Below are 20800 nucleotides of genomic sequence, written 5' to 3' on the forward strand. Positions count from 1 at the left end.
CTCAACCTAGAAGAGTAGCTGCACAGCCTCCGGCAGCTGTGGACACCAAGACAATCACAGGCATCAGTGATATTGATTAGAGCTGAAGAAACTGTTCAGAAACTATACTGCTGTGCCTACCCAGAACCAAACACAACATACCCTAACCAACTGACGTGTTAGGACAGGTAAAAATATTTCCCTAGAAAAGTCATTCCATAAAATCTAAAAAGATGACCACTCCACCAGGATGTACAGGTACCAATGCAGGGACACAGCAAGCATAAAAACAAACAAACAAACAAACAAACAACAACAAAAAAAAAAACAAGGAAACATGACACAAATAATCACAATAACTCTCAGTAACTAATCCCAAAAGAAACGTCAATAGAGAATGGTCTAAAAGAGGAAAATTATAAGCCAAGAATACTATTATCTACCAAAGCTCTTCTTTGGAAATAAAGAAGATAGAAAGTCTTTCCCAGATAAGCAACGGCTGAGGGAACTCTAGACTAGCCTTACAAGAAATGCTGAAGGACTTGCTTCTACTAGAAGCAAAAGAATAATTACTATCATGAAAATATAAAACTCACTTGTAGAGGTGAATTCATGATCAAATTCAGAATATGCCATTACTGTAATGGTAATAAACTTTCAAATCTCTGCTAGGAAGATTAAAAGTCGAAATGGACAATGATAACCATAGCTATAAAATGTTAAGGAAAACACATATATAAAGAAGGAAATTGAGGGGCTGGGGTTGTGGCTCAGTGGTGGAGTGCTTGCCTCACATGTGAGCAGTGGGTGCGATCTTCAGCACCACATAAAAATAATTAAATAAAGGTATTGTGTCCATTTATAACTAATATATGTAATATATAATACATATGTAATATATATTATAAAGATATTGTGTCCATTTACAACTAAAAATATTTTTAAAAAAGAATGAAATTGAGGTAATCAAATATAAATTAGTACATCTATGATGAAAAACTACCTGGAGGTGCCTCAAAAACTTAAAATTATAATTGGCATACAATCCAGCAGTCCCACTATTGGGCCTATAGAAATGAATCACCAGCATACTCAAGAAATATCTGCATACTTATGTTTACTGCAGTACTGTTCACAGTAGCCAAGATTTGGAAATAGCCAACAAATGATGAATAGATTTTTTAAAAAATGAGAGACACACATGGACACACACACTAGAATATTATTTACCCATAAAAAAGATGAAGTTCTGTCATTTGCAAAAAACATGGATGGAACTAGAGGATATCACATTAAGCAAAATAAGCTAACACAGGAAGACAAAGGCAGTATGATCTCAATTAAATATGGAATATAAAAATGTTAACAGCATGGAAGTGAAGTATAGAACAGTTATTACCAGAGACTGAAGAGGAGAGGAGGAAAAGAGGATTAATGGGTATAAAGTTATGATAGAATTAAGTACTAGTGTTCTATTGCATAGTGGGGCAATTATAGTTAACAATAATGAACTGTCAATTCCAATAGCCAAAAAAGAGGTTTTGGAATGCTATCATCACAAAGAAATTATAAATTTATAGATGATATATAATGCTAATGATTTGATCATTACATAACGAATATATGTATCAATTCATCCCATTGCACCCTCTAAATATGTATAATTGTTGTTTCAATTAAATTTTTTTAAATAAAGGAACAGAAAAAGATACACCAGGGAAATAGCAATAAAATAAAATTTATGCAGCTGTATTAACATCAGAAAAAATAGGTTTTGAAGAAAATAAGCATTATTAGAGATAAGAAAGGTAGTTATAGAATAACAGGCTTATACCCACCACTAGAATCACCATGTTCTCCAATAATCCAACCATGACAGCTTGTGGGATGGACACCCAATTTTTCTCCAATAAGGTAACGAAAACGGGCAGAGTCTAGATTGCAACCACTTCCAATTACACGACTTGCAGGTAAGCCACTTATCTTCCAGACCACATATGTCAAAATATCCACTAGGAAGAACAATTCACGTTAGAGAAAGAGTCATAGTAATTTCTTCTTACAATTTGCTTTTCTGAATAGACAAGATGCATTATCTTGGAGTCAAATACAGTCATTAGAGTTCAAAGTGAAGAAAATCAATAAAGGAAGACAGATAATCACATAGTTTTTAAAATGATAAGTTGTTTACTACTAGATTTTTTTTTTTAAGCTGGTACTGGGGATTGAACCCAGGACTTGTGCATGCTAGGCAAGCACTCTACCAACTGAGCTATATCCCTAGCCCACTACTACAATTTTAAAATGAAAAAAAAATTCTCTTTTGAGATACCAAATATGTCTATCTGGGGCTGGAGATATAGCTCAGTTGGTAGAGTGCTTGTCTTGCAAGCACAAGGCCCTGGGTTTGATCCCAGCACCGCAAAAAAACAAAACAAAACAAAACAAAAACATATATACATATATATATATATTATTTTTTTATCTGTACATCTAATAATCAATAGATCTAGGCACAATGGCAAACACCTATAACCCCAGAGACTTGGAAGACTTAGGCAGGAGGATCACAAATTTGAGGCTAGCCTCATCAATTTAGAGAGACCCGAAGTCCCTGAACCAGCGCAGCGAGTTCCTGCCCACAGGTTGCTTCAGGGACCAGGACAGGGCAGCCAGGGACTTCCCCAAGCAGCCCATCTCCCTCTGATGGGAAGCGCCTTTCCAGGCTATCTTCTCGGAGCAGGCCCCCAGTGAGAGCCTTTCCACACAGAGCCAGTTCCAAGTCCTGGAACCAGTAGTGGGCTAGGGGCAGCTTTCTTGGGAAGCATTGCATTATCAAGTTACTCCAAGACTTCAGGCTACTGAAGGCAGGAAGGTGATACACTGGAAATCTACAGGGACACTATAAGCCAATAGAAGAATTCTGCAATATCACAAAGTCCCACTGACATCTGACCAATATGAGAAAACAAGGGAAGAAAATGTCCCAAACAAACCTAGATACTATATCAATAAAACCCAATAACAGCACAGCAGAAGAAATATCAGACAGGGAGTTCAGAATGTACATAATTAAAACAATCAGAGAAGCAAACGAGGAGATCAAAGAGCAAATGCAGGAATTGAAGGAGGAGATGAAAGAGCAAATGCAGGCATTAAATGATCGCACCAATCAACAGTTAAAGGAGCAAATACGGGAAGCAAGAGATCATTTCAATAAAGAGTTAGAGATATTGAAAAAAAAAAACTAACAGAAATCCTTGAAATGAAGGAAACAATAAACCAAGTTAAAAACTCCATAAAAAGCATAACCAATAGGATAGAACACCTGGAAGATAGAACCTCAGATATTGAAGACAAAATATTTAATCTTGAAAACAAAGTTGACCAAACAGAAAAGATGGTAAGAAATCATGAACAGAATCTACAAGAATTATGGGATATCATGAAAAGGCCAAATTTAAGAATTATTAGGATTGAGGAAGACTTAGAGAAACAAACCAAAGGAATGAACAATCTATTCAATGAAATAATATCAGAAAATTTCCCAAATCTGAAGAATGAAATGGAAAACCAAGTACAAGAGGCTTATAGGACTCCAAATATACAAATTTACAACAGACCTACACCAAGGCACATTATTATGAAAATACCTAACATACAAAATAAAGACAGAATTTTAAAGGCCGCGAGAGAAAAGAATCAGATTACTTTCAGAGGGAAACCAATAAGAATATCAGCACATTTTTCAATACAGACCCTAAAAGCTAGAAGGGCCTGGAACAACATTTACCAAGCCCTGAAAGAAAACAGATGCCAACCAAGAATCTTATACCCAGCAAAACTTACTTTCAGATTTGACGATGAAATAAGATCCTTCCACGATAAACAAAAGCTAAAGGAATTTACAAAAAGAAAGCCGGCATTACAGAACATTCTCAGCAAAATATTCCATGAGGAAGAGATGAAAAACAGTGATGCAAATCAGCAATGGGAGGAACTAGCCTAAAGGAATAGCCAAATAAAGGAGAAACCAAATCATGTCAAAAAACCTGTTACCTACAATAATGCCATGAACATATCCAGGGCTATGTGCAGGTGTGCAAGCTCAAGAAAAATATGAGAAGTTTCCAAGCTTTGCTCTGACATCTAGGTTCTGTGCAAGTAGGCACAGTTGTAAATGCCTAGCTGGGTATTGAAGATATGACCCAGCACACACACAGCCCTCCAGCAAATACTAGGAAATAAGTTTTGGTTCCACACATTTAAGGGAAATTGTCCAATCATTAATTGAACACTAAGCAAATGGAACGAAAGCTGTTGTGGCCATGCACAACAAAAAATATCATCTTTATAGAATTAGTTCATTAAAGCCATGAAACAAACAAACAAACAAAAAAAACACTACAAGAAGTAGCAATGACAACAAACCTTGCAAAGGGGAGAATTTGGTTTATGGAGTTTTCATATAATTTTCAAAATGTCCAGTTTTCAACAAAAAATTGTGAGGCACACAAAGAAACACAGGGGAAAAGAGTAATCTATAGAAACTGTCCCAGAAGAAATCCAGACAAAGATTTACTAGGCAAATACTTTAAAATGTGCTTAAAGGGTTAAAGGAAAGCATGTTTAAAGATTGAAAGGAAAAAATCTAAAGGAAATATGAGAACATTTTTTGCCAAATAGAGAATATCAATAAATAGAAATTATGAAAATGAAAGGGAACAAATGAAAATTCACATGAACAGGTCAACAGCATATTGAGAAATCAGAAGAGAGAATCAGTGACTCAAAGATGGGTAAATTGAAATGTTACAGTCTGAGGAACAGAAAGAAAAAAGAACAAAGAACCCAAGTTGCACAACACTGTGCACATACTATATGCCTTTGAATTGTATACACTTTAATTAGTTGCATGTTTTGTGGATTTCACTTCAATTTTTAAAAAATGAAGAAAAATGAACAGCACTAAGAGATTTCTGGGATACTAGCAAGAGCACCAACATATACATTATCTGGCAGAACTTATCCTTCAAAAATGAAGATGGTGAGACTAAAATTAAAAAGACAGACAATACCCGAAATTGGCAAGGATGTAAAGCAATTAGAACTCTCTTACTGTACTGGTTGGAATATAAAAAGGTACAACCATTTTGAAATACTCTTTGATGGTTTCTTTTTTTTATATTTTACAGACTGTATTTTGATTTCTTGTACACAAATGGGGTACAACTTTTCATTTCTATGGATGAACACAATGTAGATTTACACCATTCATGTAATCATACATGTACATAGGGTAATAATGTCTGTCTCAGTCCACTATCTTTCCTTCTGCCACCCCCTAACCCCCATTTCCCTCTACATAATCCAAAGTTCCTCCATTCTTCCCTTGCCCCTGCCAAGCCACCCCCTCCTTGTTATATATCATCATCCACTTATCTTTGATGGTTTCTAATAGTTAAACTTAACACCAACCACATAATCCACCCATGATTGTCCCAGATATTTACCCAAAAGAAATGAAGGCATATGACCATGTACATACTTGCATATAAATGTTCGTATTAGTTTTATTAATAATAGCTCCAAACTGGAAATAGCCTAAATATCTATCAACAGCTAAAAAGAATATTTAAAATGTATAAACAAAAGAATATTTTTCAGTAATAAAGAGGAAATAAATCACTGATATACGCAATAACATGAATGAGTCCCAAAATAGTTCTGCTGGGTGAAAGGAGAAAAGATTTAAGTCACTATGATTCATTTTATATAAAATTCCAGGAAATGAAGACAGACATGGAATGAGAGATGAAATGCAAAGGAGAACAACAGAATTTTCAGAGGTAACAGAAATGTTCTGAATCTTGATTACAGTGGTACATAACTGATTATATTTGTCAAAATTCCCTGCACTGGCTGGGGATGTAACTCAGAGTGCTTGCTTAGCATATGCCAAACCCTGGGTTCTATCCTCAGCACCTAAAAACAAAACAAAACAAAACCACCCTCATTGCTATGTATACTTTCATTGCATGAGTGCAGTTTATTATACATAAATGTTACCTTAATGAAGTTTAAAGAAAGAAGGAATGGTATGAACAATCATCCTTATCAGTAAAAGAAATGAGAAGATACTCACCTGGGTTTGAAACAATAAGCATTTTACAGTCAGGACTATAACGGACTATGGAAGGAATGATTGATTTCATGATAGCCACGTTACGTTGGACTAGGTCAAGGCGACTTTCTCCCTCATTCTGCCTTGCACCTGCTGTGACAATAACTAATTTGGAGTTTTCAGATACCTTGTAATCTAAAACAGAAAGAACAGTATTTGGACTAAGATTGCCATAATTATTGTGACTTAACTCTTCAACAGTCTATTATATACTCTTGATATTAAAGTACCAATCTACCTTCATGTCTGGCATTTGCAAACTGATAATTTCTGTGCAGTAATATCTTGTATAAACTGAAGGAAGTCTTGTCATTACTGCTTGCCAATTTTCACATAGACACCTCCAAAATATTTTATAATAAAAGAACCTACCATCCTCTTTAACCTACATTCTCAAATGATATTAAGGTCCAAGGCAATGTCAGCTTTCTGACTTCTTAAACAGACACCATAATGAGCCGGGCGTGGTGGCACATACTTGTAATCTCAGCAACTGGGGAGGCTGAGAGAGAATAGGACTGAGTTCAAAGTCAGTCTCAGCAATTTAGCAAGGCCGTAAGCAACTCAGCCAGACCATGTCACTAAAGAAAATATAAAAAAGGGTTGCAGATGTGGCTCAGTGCTTAAGTGTCCCTGGGTTCAATACTCAGTACCCCCCGCAAAAAAAAAGCCCCAAAACAAAGAAACACCATGATGAATTAGGTTAGAACTCTGAGAATTTTTGTGTATGCTTTAGAATTATAAAGGCCAGAATATATTTACATCAAAATATTTGTTTGGGACTTTATTTCAGACCATGAACAAGTACATAAAACAATCTTACAAATGTTTCACTTATAATATAATGATATAATTGTGATATAATGATAATTATAATATGATATAATGCTTATTTATTATAATAGTCAAGTACTTTTTCAATTACCAATTCCTCTGCTAAGCATCTCTCAATCATATCATTTACAATCTCTTTAAAGAATTTTTATAGCACTGCCTACAATTTTCAAATAGGTATTATATAACAACATGTTATCTTCCAACAGCTATGTCTTAAACCCCTAACTTGATCATAAGCTCCATAATAGGTTCTGAGCTCATATTTTACCCTTCCTTCCACAAATATCTTAGCACCTTCTGTTTCCAGCACATGAACTCATTGTACATATAATTAAAAACAACTGAAATAATCAATGGTATTCCACTGCTCTCTTCCATTAGAGCTCACAAAATGTGTTTCCAAAATGTTCTATTGTAAACAAAATCATTCATATAGAAGAGTGTACAAGAAATGTTAATTTTTTTAAATATTAAAGCTATCTGTTAAAACCACAAGAATTGATAGAACATTGCCAATCCCTTGAAAGCCACTGTGTACCCCTAATAGATTTCATCTACATCCTTCACATTTGAAAGTTATCAACTCTTCTGACTGTTGGAAATAATAACCTTACCTTTTAAAAAGTAACTTTACTCACCTATGCATATCTAAATAATATTAGTTTTAGCAGTTTTTGAACTATACACATTCCTTTAGCTAAGTATTATGTATCTGATATTCATTCACATTAATGTCACTGCATTTTAACAGTTATGTAATCTTACACAGCAAGGTATAAATTGAACCATAATACATTCTTGTATATGTATCCTAATGTAAATGTGCACCTAGGAGTGTAATTTCTGGATTGTAGGTTCAGCTTCACCAGGTAATGAGGAACTTTTTTAAAAAATGGTTATACTATGACACACTTCAACATGCCATGCTTGAAAGTACCTATTGTTCCACCTTGTAAGTGCTATCATTTTTGTCAATCTAATGGGTATAAATCATATATTGATATGGCTTTTATCCTTCTTTCCTTGGTTACTAATTAGATTGCCATTTCCTAGATTTATAAGTCATTTGAGTTTCTTCTTTTGTAAAATAGTCAAGTAATTCCCTGCTTTTTCTATTATGGTATGTGTATTTATCTTTTTTCCCCTTTTTATTGGTGTTTTATAATTATACATAACATTGGGATTTGTCTTTACATACTTATACATTCATGCAACCTAACAGTATATGTGTGTTTATGATGCAGGTATTTTTTATTCCGAACACTATTCCTTTGTCAGTTATGCTGCAAATATCTTCTCTCAGTTTATAGCTTATCTCTTCACTCTTTCACAGTGTCTTTTTGTAAACACAAACTCTTCATTGTTTATGCTTTTTGCATCTTTATGTTTAAGAAATTCTTTCCTACTCTGAGGTCATAAAGGTATTGCTATCTTCTAAGCAGGTTGTTTGCTTTTCATGTTTAACTGGATTAACTTAACCTAAACTGGATTTGATTTTTGTGGGAGGTATCAGATCTGGTATGGGTTCAATTTTATTTCTTTTTATTTTATTTAGTATTTTTATTTTATTTAGCATTTTATTTAGTATTACCATAACTAAAAATATCACTAATAAATTTCTTATTTACTTATAATATTATCAGTATAATAGCCAATATTTTGTCTATGCATTTAATTAGTGTAGTTTTATAACGAGTACTGATATACAGTAAAGCAGTTCCTATGACCTTGTTTTTCAAGAGTGTTTTTTTGTTGAGTTTGTTTTCTCCAGAGTTAGGGCCTTGCTATGTTACCCAAGCTTGTCTCAAATTCCTAGCCTCAAATGATCCTCCTGCCTCAGCTTCCCAAGTGAGTAGCTAGAACTACAGAAGTGCAGCACTGTGCTTAATTTCTCTGTCAATTTTTACAGTCCTCTCTTTTCCTTTAGTATTGTCTAATTTCTCAAGATGTGTCCACATAGGGATTTCTTCAAGTTTTTCCTTTGTTCCATTCACTTTTCTAATTAGACATATATTACATTTTATCATTCTATCCTCCATGATTTGTGTGTTTGAGTTGCTGGGAATTGAACCCAGGGCTTCAAGCATGCTAGTTGATCACTCTACCAAATAAGCTACATCCCCAGTCCCTCTATCCTCCATGATTCTTAACCTGTCATATTTTCTAGTTCTTTCTGACTTTTGAGTAATTGCTTTAGATTTACAATTTCTCTCTTCAAATGTGTCTATTATTAAATCCATTGAGTTTTAAATTTCATTATATTTCACACTTAGAAGTTATATTGGTTATTTTTTAAATGTTTTTATAGTTTCCTGTATCATGCTATCTTCAAGTTGGTCCTTCATTTCTTTAAATAAAATAATCATATTTTATATTTAATAATTTTGAAATCTATGGTAACCTTGTCACCTCTGATGGTTCTTGCTCATGCGTTTTCTTGTAGATTTTAATTATTCCTACTGTAAGATTTTCATTTTTCTTAGAATTTTATTTGTGGAAGACCTGAAATAAAGTGAGTTTCCCCAAGGCACCATCTGATTAAGATATTTTAGAACCCAGATAAAAGCTGGCTTGTTCCAAATTCTTAACAGTCATTTCCCCCTGCCAAAGTGTCTGAGAAACTCAATTTCACTTCCATGATTCCCATAGATAGGGAGAGGGGAATTCTTTATGGGTCATCCTTACATTAAGGATACATACAGAGCAGGAATTGGGAAATGATGATGGCTACCAGCCACTCATATCTGACCCATCACTTGTTTTGCATGTACATTTTCATTAGAACATAGCAATAGGGGCTGGGGTTGTAGCTCAGATGTAGAACACTTGCCTGGCATGTGTGAGGCACTGGGTTCAATCCTCAGCACCACATACAAATCAATAAAGATATTGTGTCCATCTACAACTAAAAAAAATTTTTTTCTTAAAAAGAACATAGCGATAGACACTTGCTTATGTATTATCTATGATTGTTTTTCCATTAGCAGAGCTGAATAGTTGAGACAGGGACCATATAGCTGGCAAAGCCTAAACTGTTTGTTGTCTGGTTCTTTACATAAAAAGTTACTGACTGGAAGTGGTGGTGCATACCTATAATTCCAGCTAATCGGGAGGCTGAGATAGGAGGATTGCACCTTTGAGGCCAATATCAGCAACTTAGACCCTGTCTCAAAATAAAAAACAAAAAGGAATGGGGGTGTAGCTCTGTGGCAAAGTTTCCCTGGGTTCAATCCCAGCATTAAAAAGAAGAAGAAGAAGAAGAAAGAAAAGAAAAAGAAAAAAGTTTGCAGATCCATGGTGTAGTCCACTGGGGTCCCAGACTTTTGGGGCAATCTCCTATGCAACTCCCTATATTAGGTTCTCCCTTTGACCTCCTCTATCCTGCATCAAAATTGATGTTTACTAGGTTTAGCTATTGCTATCAGGGTGAAAAACAGCTATAGTGCTCTGCTTAACTCTCTGGTTTCCATATTTCATTCAGTGCCTATTCTGAAAGCATGTCACTTTGTTAGCTGTGTATTATTTCTTTAAGGATTGATAACTTTTTCTCTCATATTTTATGCATACATTTTGTCATTTTAAGCAAGATTAATCCAGGTACTTATCCTGCTATATTATTAAAGGTTAAATGATACTTTAAAAAGGTATTTTAATATGGTAGTATCTCTTTTTTTTTCCAGTAGAACACAAAATTTTATTTGCCACTACTCTTTCAAATTGGACTAGTCTTGTTTAAAAAAAAAAAAAAAAACAAGAGATCATAAAATGTTTCCACAAAATTCACAGGTGTGGAGAAGACTACAAGGTTCACCTCAAAATACACACTCTGGAACCAATCCCAGCATTCACTTATCAAAATGTCACACCTCTTTGTCCTTTGCTATGGGAATATAGACTGACCAACACTGATAACCATTGCTAGAAATGGGCAATTGCTGGGGAGACTGGAAGGTGTTTCCACTGGAACATCTCACGCTCCTCTCTGACACTTGTGGTCTTTCCTTTAGCTTCCACTAAAAAAAAAAAAAAAAAAAAAAAAAAAAAAAACAAAGACACCCAAGGCCACCCTGTTCTCCACCACCAGAACTTGCTGCTGGCCACTTCTAAACCATTTCATACTATTTGGAATTGAGTGTGCTGTTTCTCTATCTTTGTAAAAATAAGTTTCACTTATTTTGTGTTGTGAGTTACAAGTGGGAGAGAGGCTTCCTGTCTTTTACCAGCACAGTGTCCATCCCAACCTGGTTGGTGTACTGCTTCAGAGTGACCAGAACACTCAGGAGCTGCTGGTCCATAGCATCTAGGTGATGATCAGAGAGCATGATGGGAAGTTAGGATCATGAGCCACAGCAAATTTTAAGGAAGACTTTAGCATTCCATTCTTTAGTCTGTTCCAGATAGAAACCCTAATGATGAAGCATTGATAGAGAGGGGCAAGAATGCTTCTCTCATTCAGTGAGTTCCCAAAACTTTTGGCATTATCAAGTAGGATGAGCAAACTAGTGCCTTCATCATCCTAAAAGCTCTCATAGTGGTGGTGGTCAGCACTGCCAATCAGGTAATCAAAGACAAGAGGTGTCAATGATGTCCAAGAGGCATGGGACTGAGTCACATGGGGACGTTTTCTTCACAGCATCACAGTAGCTCTCATCATACTCCTACCCGACCAATTTGCCTTTTTGGTAAGTCCAGCCCAAGCCATGTCAGTGTTTCTGCAGAGGCCATACATCTGGAAGCCAAAGTGTGACAGATTCCTCCATTGTGTCTCCATCCGCACAAGCTGGTTATTTCTCAGCAGTAATAGCATTTCTCAAATAAATAAGTATTGTTTCCTACAGCTAGGAAGGTGCTCAACAGCTGTTCCATAGCAACAGGCTTGATATCTGTCTGTAGATTAACAAATCTGCCAGCCACCAAGGGGGCTCATCAGAAACTCAGAATCCTGTCCAAATGAAAGGCCGTTACTTCTGCATTGTGTCTATCATAACCACCATATGGCTCCCCTTCCATCACATAGTCTCAGCTATACGGCTTAGGTGTGAGACAACTTTCTGTCCTTCTTCAAGTATCAGTAACGCTTTCCACTGCATCCTTTTAACACCCACATCAGCTTTAATGATTTTCTTGATGGCTATGGTGTGCATGATTGCCCCCAGCTCCAGTGTTTCTTCATGGTACATTTCTCAGGCCCCACCCACTGGACTGCAATCTCCCATAGAGACTGTAAGGTGTGGTTCAGTTTGGGTGCCAACTCCACCTGCAAGCCAGTCATCATTCAGTGAAAAGCCCTCTGCTCCTCCTGGTTGGCAGCTGATGTATCTAAGTTGTCAATCAGGAAAACTTTGATGAAGATAAAGATGACAAGGAGTACTGCTAACAGCATGACTCGCTGCTTAATCTTCATGATGACCTCTTTTCCTCCTCCCCAACCCACTCTCTTGCTTATTAAGAAAATCAGCAAATGAACTTCTAAGTAAATTTACATATTTTCAGTCAACATAATAAAATGATTATGACGGTTCTTTCTAACATTTTTAAATTAAATTGCTAGTAGAGAGTAATTTGTTAAATCACATTACCAAGGAGTGTACTACTCATTCTGGTGTAATTTTTTCCCCAGTATTCAGATTTTTTAGTAGATCAACACATGATGCTAATGGTAATGGAACCAAGTTCTCCACTGCTGTGTGCTATGGCCTGATGCTATACCTTCAAATTTGGTACGGTATAAACACAGAAAGAAAACCAGATGAGAATATATAACAACAAATTCCATCATTATGTACTATAATGCAACAATAAAAAATGTGGAAAGATGGGGCTGGAGTTGTGGCTCAATGGCAGAGCGCTCACCTGGCAAGTGTGAAGCCCTGGGTTCAATCTTCAGCAACGCATATAAATAAATAAAATAAAAGTTAATTTACAACTAAAAAAATATTTTTAAAAAATATAGAAAGAAAAAAAAAACCTCAGTTTATTCTGGGCTTCAGCCTACTTAAGAAAAAAAAGAAAAAAGAAAACCAGGTGAAAGAGTTTGGAGAAGTATATCAATAATATTACAAAATCTGCTCAAAACTGCATTATCTTACTGGGTGCACTGGCAAACACTTCTCATCCCAGCAGCTCAGCAGGCTGAAGCAGGAGGATCAAGAATTCAAAGTCAGCCTCAGCAAAAGCAAGGCACTAAGCAATTCAGTGAGCCCCTGTCTCCAAATCAAATACAAAATTGGACTGGGGATGTGGCTCAGTGGTTGAGTGCCCCTGAGTTCAATCCCCAGTTCCTACCCTCGCCAAAAAAGACTGCATTATCTTGACAAAATATATAGGGCAAAATTACAAGTTTAAAAAGTGTATAATTGTTGGTTAAGTAAAAAGCAATTGCATAGAAAAGAGAAATAAGTAAATAAAACCACTAACATAAGATTCAAATATTCTTTATACTTTAAATATTTTCCAAATTTCCTACAATTATAATTATTCTTTTCAAAAAAACTTTTAAATTATATGTTCTAATGACAGGGAAATATTTTTAATTTTATATTTATTGACATCAATTTGATAAAAATTCATTACTTTTTAAAACTCTGAAAATAACTTTATAAAACTAAAATTAACCTTTTCCAGAGACAATCTTTGAAGTACTAAAGAAAAGACTGCCATGCTGAAGATCCATCGTTTCTCCCTTCAATTTGTCCACTGCGACATCAACAAGGGCAAGTTCATCAGCCAAATCCTAAAATACATGAAAGTTCTGAATAATATGTTCCTACTTAAGTTCTAAGAGACTAAAAAGAATTTTCATATGGCTACTTTATAATCAAAGGAGTCTCATATTTTTAATTGGAAAAAATGACAGTAAAATAGTTGCTGGATGTGTTCTTAGAGTGACCACAAGTCAAAGTAAATAACAGGATGTAGGAAAAATTGTTTTGCCTTCACATAATTGTTGGAAATTTTTAGGAAGGTTTTTTTTTTTTTTTTTTTACCCTTCATGTATCAGTGTAAACCCAATGAAAAGTTATAAAATTCTTTGAAAGGGTTTTATTACATTTAACTTTAAGCCTAATTCTTGAGTTGGCTATAGATGCTTTTAGTATGCATCCTTATGGTCAAACAGGAAACCACTTCTGGTGAACATTATTATTTTTTTATACTTTACCCAGTATACCTTTTTCTTTTCTCTTTCCTTCTTTCTCTCCTTCCTTCCTTTTTTTCTTTTTTTGTCCTGAACCCAGAGAAACTCTACCACTGAGCTACATCCCCAACTCTTTTTATTTTTTATTTTGAGATAGAGTCTCACTTGGTTTCCAAGGCTGATATTGAGCTTGCAATCCTCCTACCCCAGTCTTCTGAGTAGCTGAGATTATAGACATGTGCCACCGTACCTCACCAGTATCCCTTTCTCTGGTAATAGAATTCCTCTTTTTGATGGGAACTCATTGCATGTGGTTATGTGCAGTATAAGTAACATTGGACCTCAAAATAAAACCAGGCCCAGATCACTGTTTCTTTCCTTTTGGCCATAGCAACCTGTTTATAAATGGCCTTATGGCCCAGGTATAAATAATGAAAACAATGTCTGTGTGATTTGAATATGGCAGATGGGAGACCGAGTCCCACTTTCCTTTGGAATCAGGCTCAAGGAATGACGTTAAGACTCTAAGAACAAACTGTTCAGCCATCTTTACAACCAGACAGAATGACCTGGCCTAAGAATTAATAGAGAAAATCTAAACCAACGTATACAGAGACTGTCTTGGATATGTCTGAATTCCAGGATCCAGTGATACCTTAAGTTAAGGTTTGCTCTTACATTTTCAATTATATAAACAATATATAAAGGGAATATATTCAGTGATAACCCAGAAATAGCAACTGAGTTAGAACTTACCATCCCTAAAGCCAAAGGAACAGAGAAAGAAAGCAAAGGAGGTGCTTCATGAAGCCAAGCTCACACCTCCCTGGGACAAAACCTTACTGCTGCTGATCCTGCTGAAGGAGAAAGATGAGGACAATGCTGGGATTTCCAAAAGAATTGAAGCTAGAGCCAACCTCTAGTACTTGGGCAAGGGACAGTTGCTGGGATATCAGTGACCAGAACACCAGAACAATAAGCAAACAAGGAGGTCACTTCTTCCCTCCTCTCTTTCAATTTCCACGCAGTGCCCTCTTATTGGCAGACACAAACTGCAAAAGGAGGAAAATATACAGAGACTCAACACCAACATCACAAAGCAGAATATAGAAAGTTTGGGAGCTAAGTGACAATAATTTAATAACCAGGACTATTTTCTTTTAAATTATTTTAAAACTTGATTTCTGTCCCTTCTGATAAGAGACAATTCTCTTATCAAGGGAAGGTTAACAGCTCCATTTGTCTTTGCTGTTAAAGACAATGCTGAAATAATCCCTAAAAGTTTTGTGTTTGCCTGTTTGTTTTTTATTAGCTACAGGTTTGGGTGTATAGCTCAGTGGTAAAGTGCTTTCCTAGCATGTATGAGACCTTGGGTTTGATCCTCAGCCCTGAAAAAAAAAGTCAACTACATGTTTGTGAGTCATTTCTCAAAAAATAATTTCGAAGAAAGAACCTGGGCTTGCTTAGCCTGGCAGAATTTTATAAGAATAGTTATTTTGTGCAGTGGCACACACCAGTAGTCCCAGTTACTTGGAAGACCGAGGCTGGAAGATTTCAAGTTCAAGGCCAGCCTGTGTCAATTAGTAAGACCCTGCTTTAAAGTAAAGATTTTAAAAGGGGTGGGAAGGTAGCTCAGTGGTAGAGCACTTGCCTAGCAAGTATGAAACCCTGGGTTCAAGCCCATGTACTAGGGGGAAAAATAGTTATGATAGTCTCAGAATCTTTTCTCCAGGAAGTAACCCATGGTAAGATAAAAAAACAAGAGGACCAGAGGATTAAAATCAGTCGAAGGAAAAATACTGTGATTACTTTAAACAGGATGTAGAAATAGGATGTACTGTTACTCACTCCTAAAAACTTTACCTGTTTTGTTTTGTTTTTTTTCCTTGTGGTGCTGGGGATCAAACTCAGGGCCTCGCACGTGTCAGACAAGTGTTCTACCACTGAGCCACATCCCCAACTTCTGCATGACCTTAAAAATGCTTTATAGCCCACCTCTCAATGTCATGAAGATGTCATGATACTCATTACAGTCCATGTCCCTTCACATCAATATGAATATGTATATTTTAATATATTTAATACATACAAATATGTGCATTTTAATATCCTTCATCATTTTCCATTTGTCCCAAGCACAATACATCAATATGACCAGAAGAAAAGGTCTTGAACTATTCTGCTCTATTTTACTACCTGCTACAATACAGTGAATTCTAGTTAAGAAAAAAAGGGGGGGAGCTCCAAAAACTGCTCTTCTCTCACAATTGGAGTTCTGAAATTTCATGATTATATGTTTGGGAGTAGGCGTTTTTGGATCCATAATAATGGTAGCACTCAGTGAATTCTTTGTATCTATAAATCCATATCCTTCAGTTTTAGATTTTTTTTTATCTCTTTAATTATTTTCTTAACCTAAACATCAATTAATCACCTCCTGACTGATCCTCTAATTTCTTCTTTTCTATATTCATTTTCCAGAGGTCATCTTTCTAGTATCTTTTCTTGGGAGTAAAATCTTTTTACCTCACTCTTAAACATACAAACTTTCACTTAATCCTATGGCTTTCAATAATATACATGTCCTTTACTGTTCTTGATGTCTTCAGTGCAGACCATGATTTGATTTCTCCAAATAACCTTCCTTCCCTTGTCTGCTACAATGTGAGAGGTGGGTACATGGTTGATTAAGCTTGGGAAGAGAATCTGGTGGCTTTCCTTCTCCTCATATAAACTATCAACCAATCCTCCTGTTTTTAGCCCCATCCCTTACCTCTACCTTATGAGGTATCTGGTACTTCCAATTCCTGAGCCTTTCTAGGATTCTGGAATTAAATAGGTTTTGCTGTTTCTTGTCATCCCCTTCTACAAGTTTCCAAAAATTGTCTAAAATAGTAAAGGACTTAAGAACATTAGGATCTGTGTTCAGATTGCCATGATTCAATCGCAGGCCTTCTACCTACTAGTTACTTCAATATTGCCAAGTTACGTAACATCTGTGCTTTAATATCCTTATTTATAAATAGAAAAAAAAGTACCTACCTCTAAAAGTTATTATAAAGATTAAATAGTACTTTTAATACACTTAGGAGGTAAAAGATTGTACACTTAAAAATTATAACCAGGCACAGTGGCACATGCCTATAATTCCAATGACTTAAGAGGCTGAGGCAAGAGGATCACAAGTTCAAAGCCAGCCTCAGCTGGCCCTAAGTAACTTAGCAAGACCCTGGCTCAAAATATAAAAAGGGCTGGGGATGTAGCTCAGTGGTTAATCACCCCTGGGTTCAATCCCTGGTAACAAAAAGAAAAAAGAAAAAAAAAAACTATAAAATGTTGCTGAAAAAATTAAAGAAGGTATAAATAAATAGAAAGACATTCCGTGTTCATGGATTGGAAGACAATATTATTAAGATGTCACTATTACCCAAAGCAATCTACAGATTCAATGCTATTCTATGAAAATTCCAATGATGTATCTTGCAGAAATAGAAAAACTCATCCCAAAATTCATTTGCAATCTGAAGGGACCCCAAAAGTCAAAGTAATCTTGAAAAAGAAACAAAATCAAAGGTGTCATACCTCCTGATTTCAAGCCTTATTACAAAATTACAGTACTCAAAATAGTGTGGTATGGCATAACGGCAGATATAATATAGACTAGAAGAATATAATGAGACCCAGAAATTTTCAACAAGGGTGTCAAGATCAAGAAGAAAGAATAGTCTTTTCAACAAATGGTTTTGAAAGAATTGGATATTTACACATAAACAAAAAGATATGGACCTTAACCTTATGTCATATACAAAGTTAATTCAAAATGGATCAAAAACCTAAATCTAACATCTAAAACCATAAAACTCTTCGGAGAAAACATGGAGGAAATGCTTCCTGACGTTTAATTTGGCAATGCTCTTTTTGGATATAACAAAAGCATAGGCAATGAAAGTAAAAATTTAGACATTTTAAAACTTCTGTGTATCAAAGGACACAGGCAACAGGGTGGAAGAGAAACTCATGGAATGAATGAAAGTATTTGCAAATTATCTATGATAAGTGGTTAATATCTGAATACATAAAGAACTCCAACAATTCAACAATATGAAGAAAAAAAAAAAAAAAAAAAAAAACGCCCTGCCAGGAGTGGTGGCACAGGTCTGTAATCCCTCAGTAACGCTGAGGCAGGAGGATCATGAGATTAAAGCCAGCCTGAGAAATTTAGCAAGGCCCTAAGCAACTCAGCTAGACCCTGTCTCAAAATAGAAAGAACCCTGGGTTCAGTTCCCCATACCAAAAAAAAAATAAAAATAAAAATAAAAAAAATTTTAAAAAAAGCAAGCTGCGAGTTTTCTCAATGGACAAAGGACTTGAGTAGATATTTATCCAAAGATTATATACATATGGCCAATAAGCGCAAGATGCTCTAAACAGAAAAGACAAAGCAAAGACTTTCCATTGTCATTTTTACCAAATTTGGTATTTTGTTTTACAATTAGCATGTAATATTTATAGAATTTTTAAACATGAAGTATAAGCCCTTTGAACGATTTATCTTCCAGGTACTGAGTCATTTCCACAGAAATTGTTTAATGACCGAATAATCCTATAAGTAAATTTAAATAGTCTAGCAATGCCTGACACACATTTACCTCAAAGTAAATGATTCTTAAATTGTGTCAAAATCATATATGAGAGGATGCATATTTGCTGTCAAGGGAATAGTCCTGAAACCCTGAACTCAACGTCTACAAATCCCAAAAGTGCTTGATTTTCAGTAGCACGATGGGCTTATCACTTACCTTCAGTAAGATACAAATAGCACAAGCCATGCCTACGGCACCAGACCCAATAATGGTGATCTTCCTCTGGGAGACTGCATCTTCTGCAACTAGATTCTCAATAAGCTGCTCCTTGACAGTTGACATTTTGAGAACCTAACAGGAATAATGCAATTTCCGTGGAATCAAACTCCCTAAATCGATCACTTTCACAATTACGATTAGGAACCATTGAGAATATCTAAGGAACTGCCCCTTGAGTTCGCAGAATGTAGGGCACTGGGGTGGAGGGAAACCCAAGAATTTCCCGGTCAGAGTGTGGGGTAAAGCAAGGACCATTCAACCAGGGTTAGGGAATGGGGCACCAACACGTTTCTAATCTCTCCCCGCTCCCAGCCACTATTTTCACTCTGCACCAGATGCTCACAAACGCTCTTCTTGGCGCAATTCTGTAAAGACGGCTCCAAAGCACAACGCCCCGCCTTTAAGAAAGTAAAAAGTGACACCATTAAAATACACCACCAACAGTTCAGGTGCAAAGCCCAGCGACCGTTACAGTTGGCCGCCACGCACGGCCCTTAACGTCAGCACGCAAGCCCCACCCCCGGCCGGCCCGCGCGCAGGCGCGTCGGCAAAGCGCTGGGCGTCCTCGGCCTGGGAAATGCCTCCCGACCTTTAGCAGGTCACCAAGCTACTGCTGGTTGCGGCCAGACTTCTGAAGATGGGCAGACAGCTGGGAAACTGCCTGGGCCGCGGAGTTCACGGCCTGAACCAGTCTAAAATTTACTGTTTTTTTGAGAGGACATGCAGAACGAATCTGGGCCCCTGCGATGAAAGGAATTTAAAGGTGGGCTTGGGAATTACCATCCCAATGTTTGAGAAACCTACTTTATGATGGTGCATTCATCACACCCTTATCTACGCACTTACCTGCAGTCATTTTATAAAATATTAACCTCTGTAACTTTAGGACCACATGCTGAAATAAAGTTTGGATTTCTCTTGAGAGAACAGAAGGTATTAATGACATGGAAAGGCCATATCTAGTTTTCTAAGAGTGCAGTAATGTACCAATTTATAACTCAAAGAAGGGGACACAACCTCCTCAATCATCTTTTGTCCAGTATTTGCATTTGAACCCATCAGTATATAAATAATCTATTTTCCATGTAATAACCTGTTGGATGTGTGTGTGTAATGTAGTTCAGAACATGCAATACTCTTCTTAAAACACTTCTTGGCTTTCCGTTATACATAGAATTACCAAAAAGACCTTCAAGATTTGACCTCCTTCCACCCCTCCAACTTTAAAACACTCACCAAACTCTTTCCAACCAGACTTTGGACAGTTTGTTTGTTTTGTTTTGTTTTTGGCTCAGATAACATTTTGCTGTTCTCTATATCTGAAAAGTTCTTTGCCAATCCTTTGAGGTTAATTCCTCCTTTTCAGTTTTGGCATGCTAAATTGCACTTCTAGCTTTCCTAGACAACTGTGTCAACTACAACTTCCAGTATCTCTTTTGTTTCTCTTATGGCACTTTTCTCAACCCACTACAAGACCAAAATTAGAAGCCCCCATAGCAGACACCCGCACATTGGTACCAACAATTGCTTGTGTGCTTCCACAGCAATGTCACTTACAGCACAGGGCTGAGGAGCACTGCTGACATGGATGGCCTGCAATTTCAAACTGTGGTCAGGCCTGGTGGCACAATGCCTGCAATCCCAGCTACTTCAGAGGCCAAAACTGGATGAAAGTTTCAGGCCAGCCTTGGCAATTTAACTAGACCCACCTGAAAATAAAAAATTTGCAAAACAGCCTAGGGATGTAGCTTAGTGGTACAGCACTTGTCTAGCATGCACAAGCCTCTGTGTTCAATTTCCTAG

At 36.4% G+C, this 20800-nt stretch overlaps 1 protein-coding gene and 1 pseudogene across 2 annotated transcripts in view; both read right to left on the reverse strand.

Moving 5' to 3' along the window:
* LOC306638654 (L-lactate dehydrogenase C chain) overlaps window positions 1-19349 on the reverse strand; it is a 34283-nt gene extending 14934 nt beyond the window's left edge. The window contains exons 1-5 of the mRNA XM_079101892.1: window positions 19341-19349; window positions 18935-19069; window positions 13616-13733; window positions 6125-6298; window positions 1818-1991 (exon numbers count right to left, since the gene is read on the reverse strand). Coding sequence (XP_078958018.1) covers window positions 1818-1991; window positions 6125-6298; window positions 13616-13733; window positions 18935-19060 — 592 coding nt within the window. The 5' untranslated portion in view covers window positions 19061-19069; window positions 19341-19349. The remainder of the gene's footprint in view (window positions 1-1817; window positions 1992-6124; window positions 6299-13615; window positions 13734-18934; window positions 19070-19340) is intronic.
* On the reverse strand, window positions 11047-13608 carry LOC306638639 (glycosaminoglycan xylosylkinase-like; annotated as a pseudogene). Its single transcript has one exon. The product of its transcript is annotated as a glycosaminoglycan xylosylkinase-like (transcript).
* Window positions 19350-20800: the final 1451 nt, after the last annotated feature.

Source organism: Sciurus vulgaris (assembly GCF_902686455.1).
Source record: "Sciurus vulgaris genome assembly, chromosome: 11".
Lineage (NCBI taxonomy): Eukaryota > Metazoa > Chordata > Mammalia > Rodentia > Sciuridae > Sciurus > Sciurus vulgaris.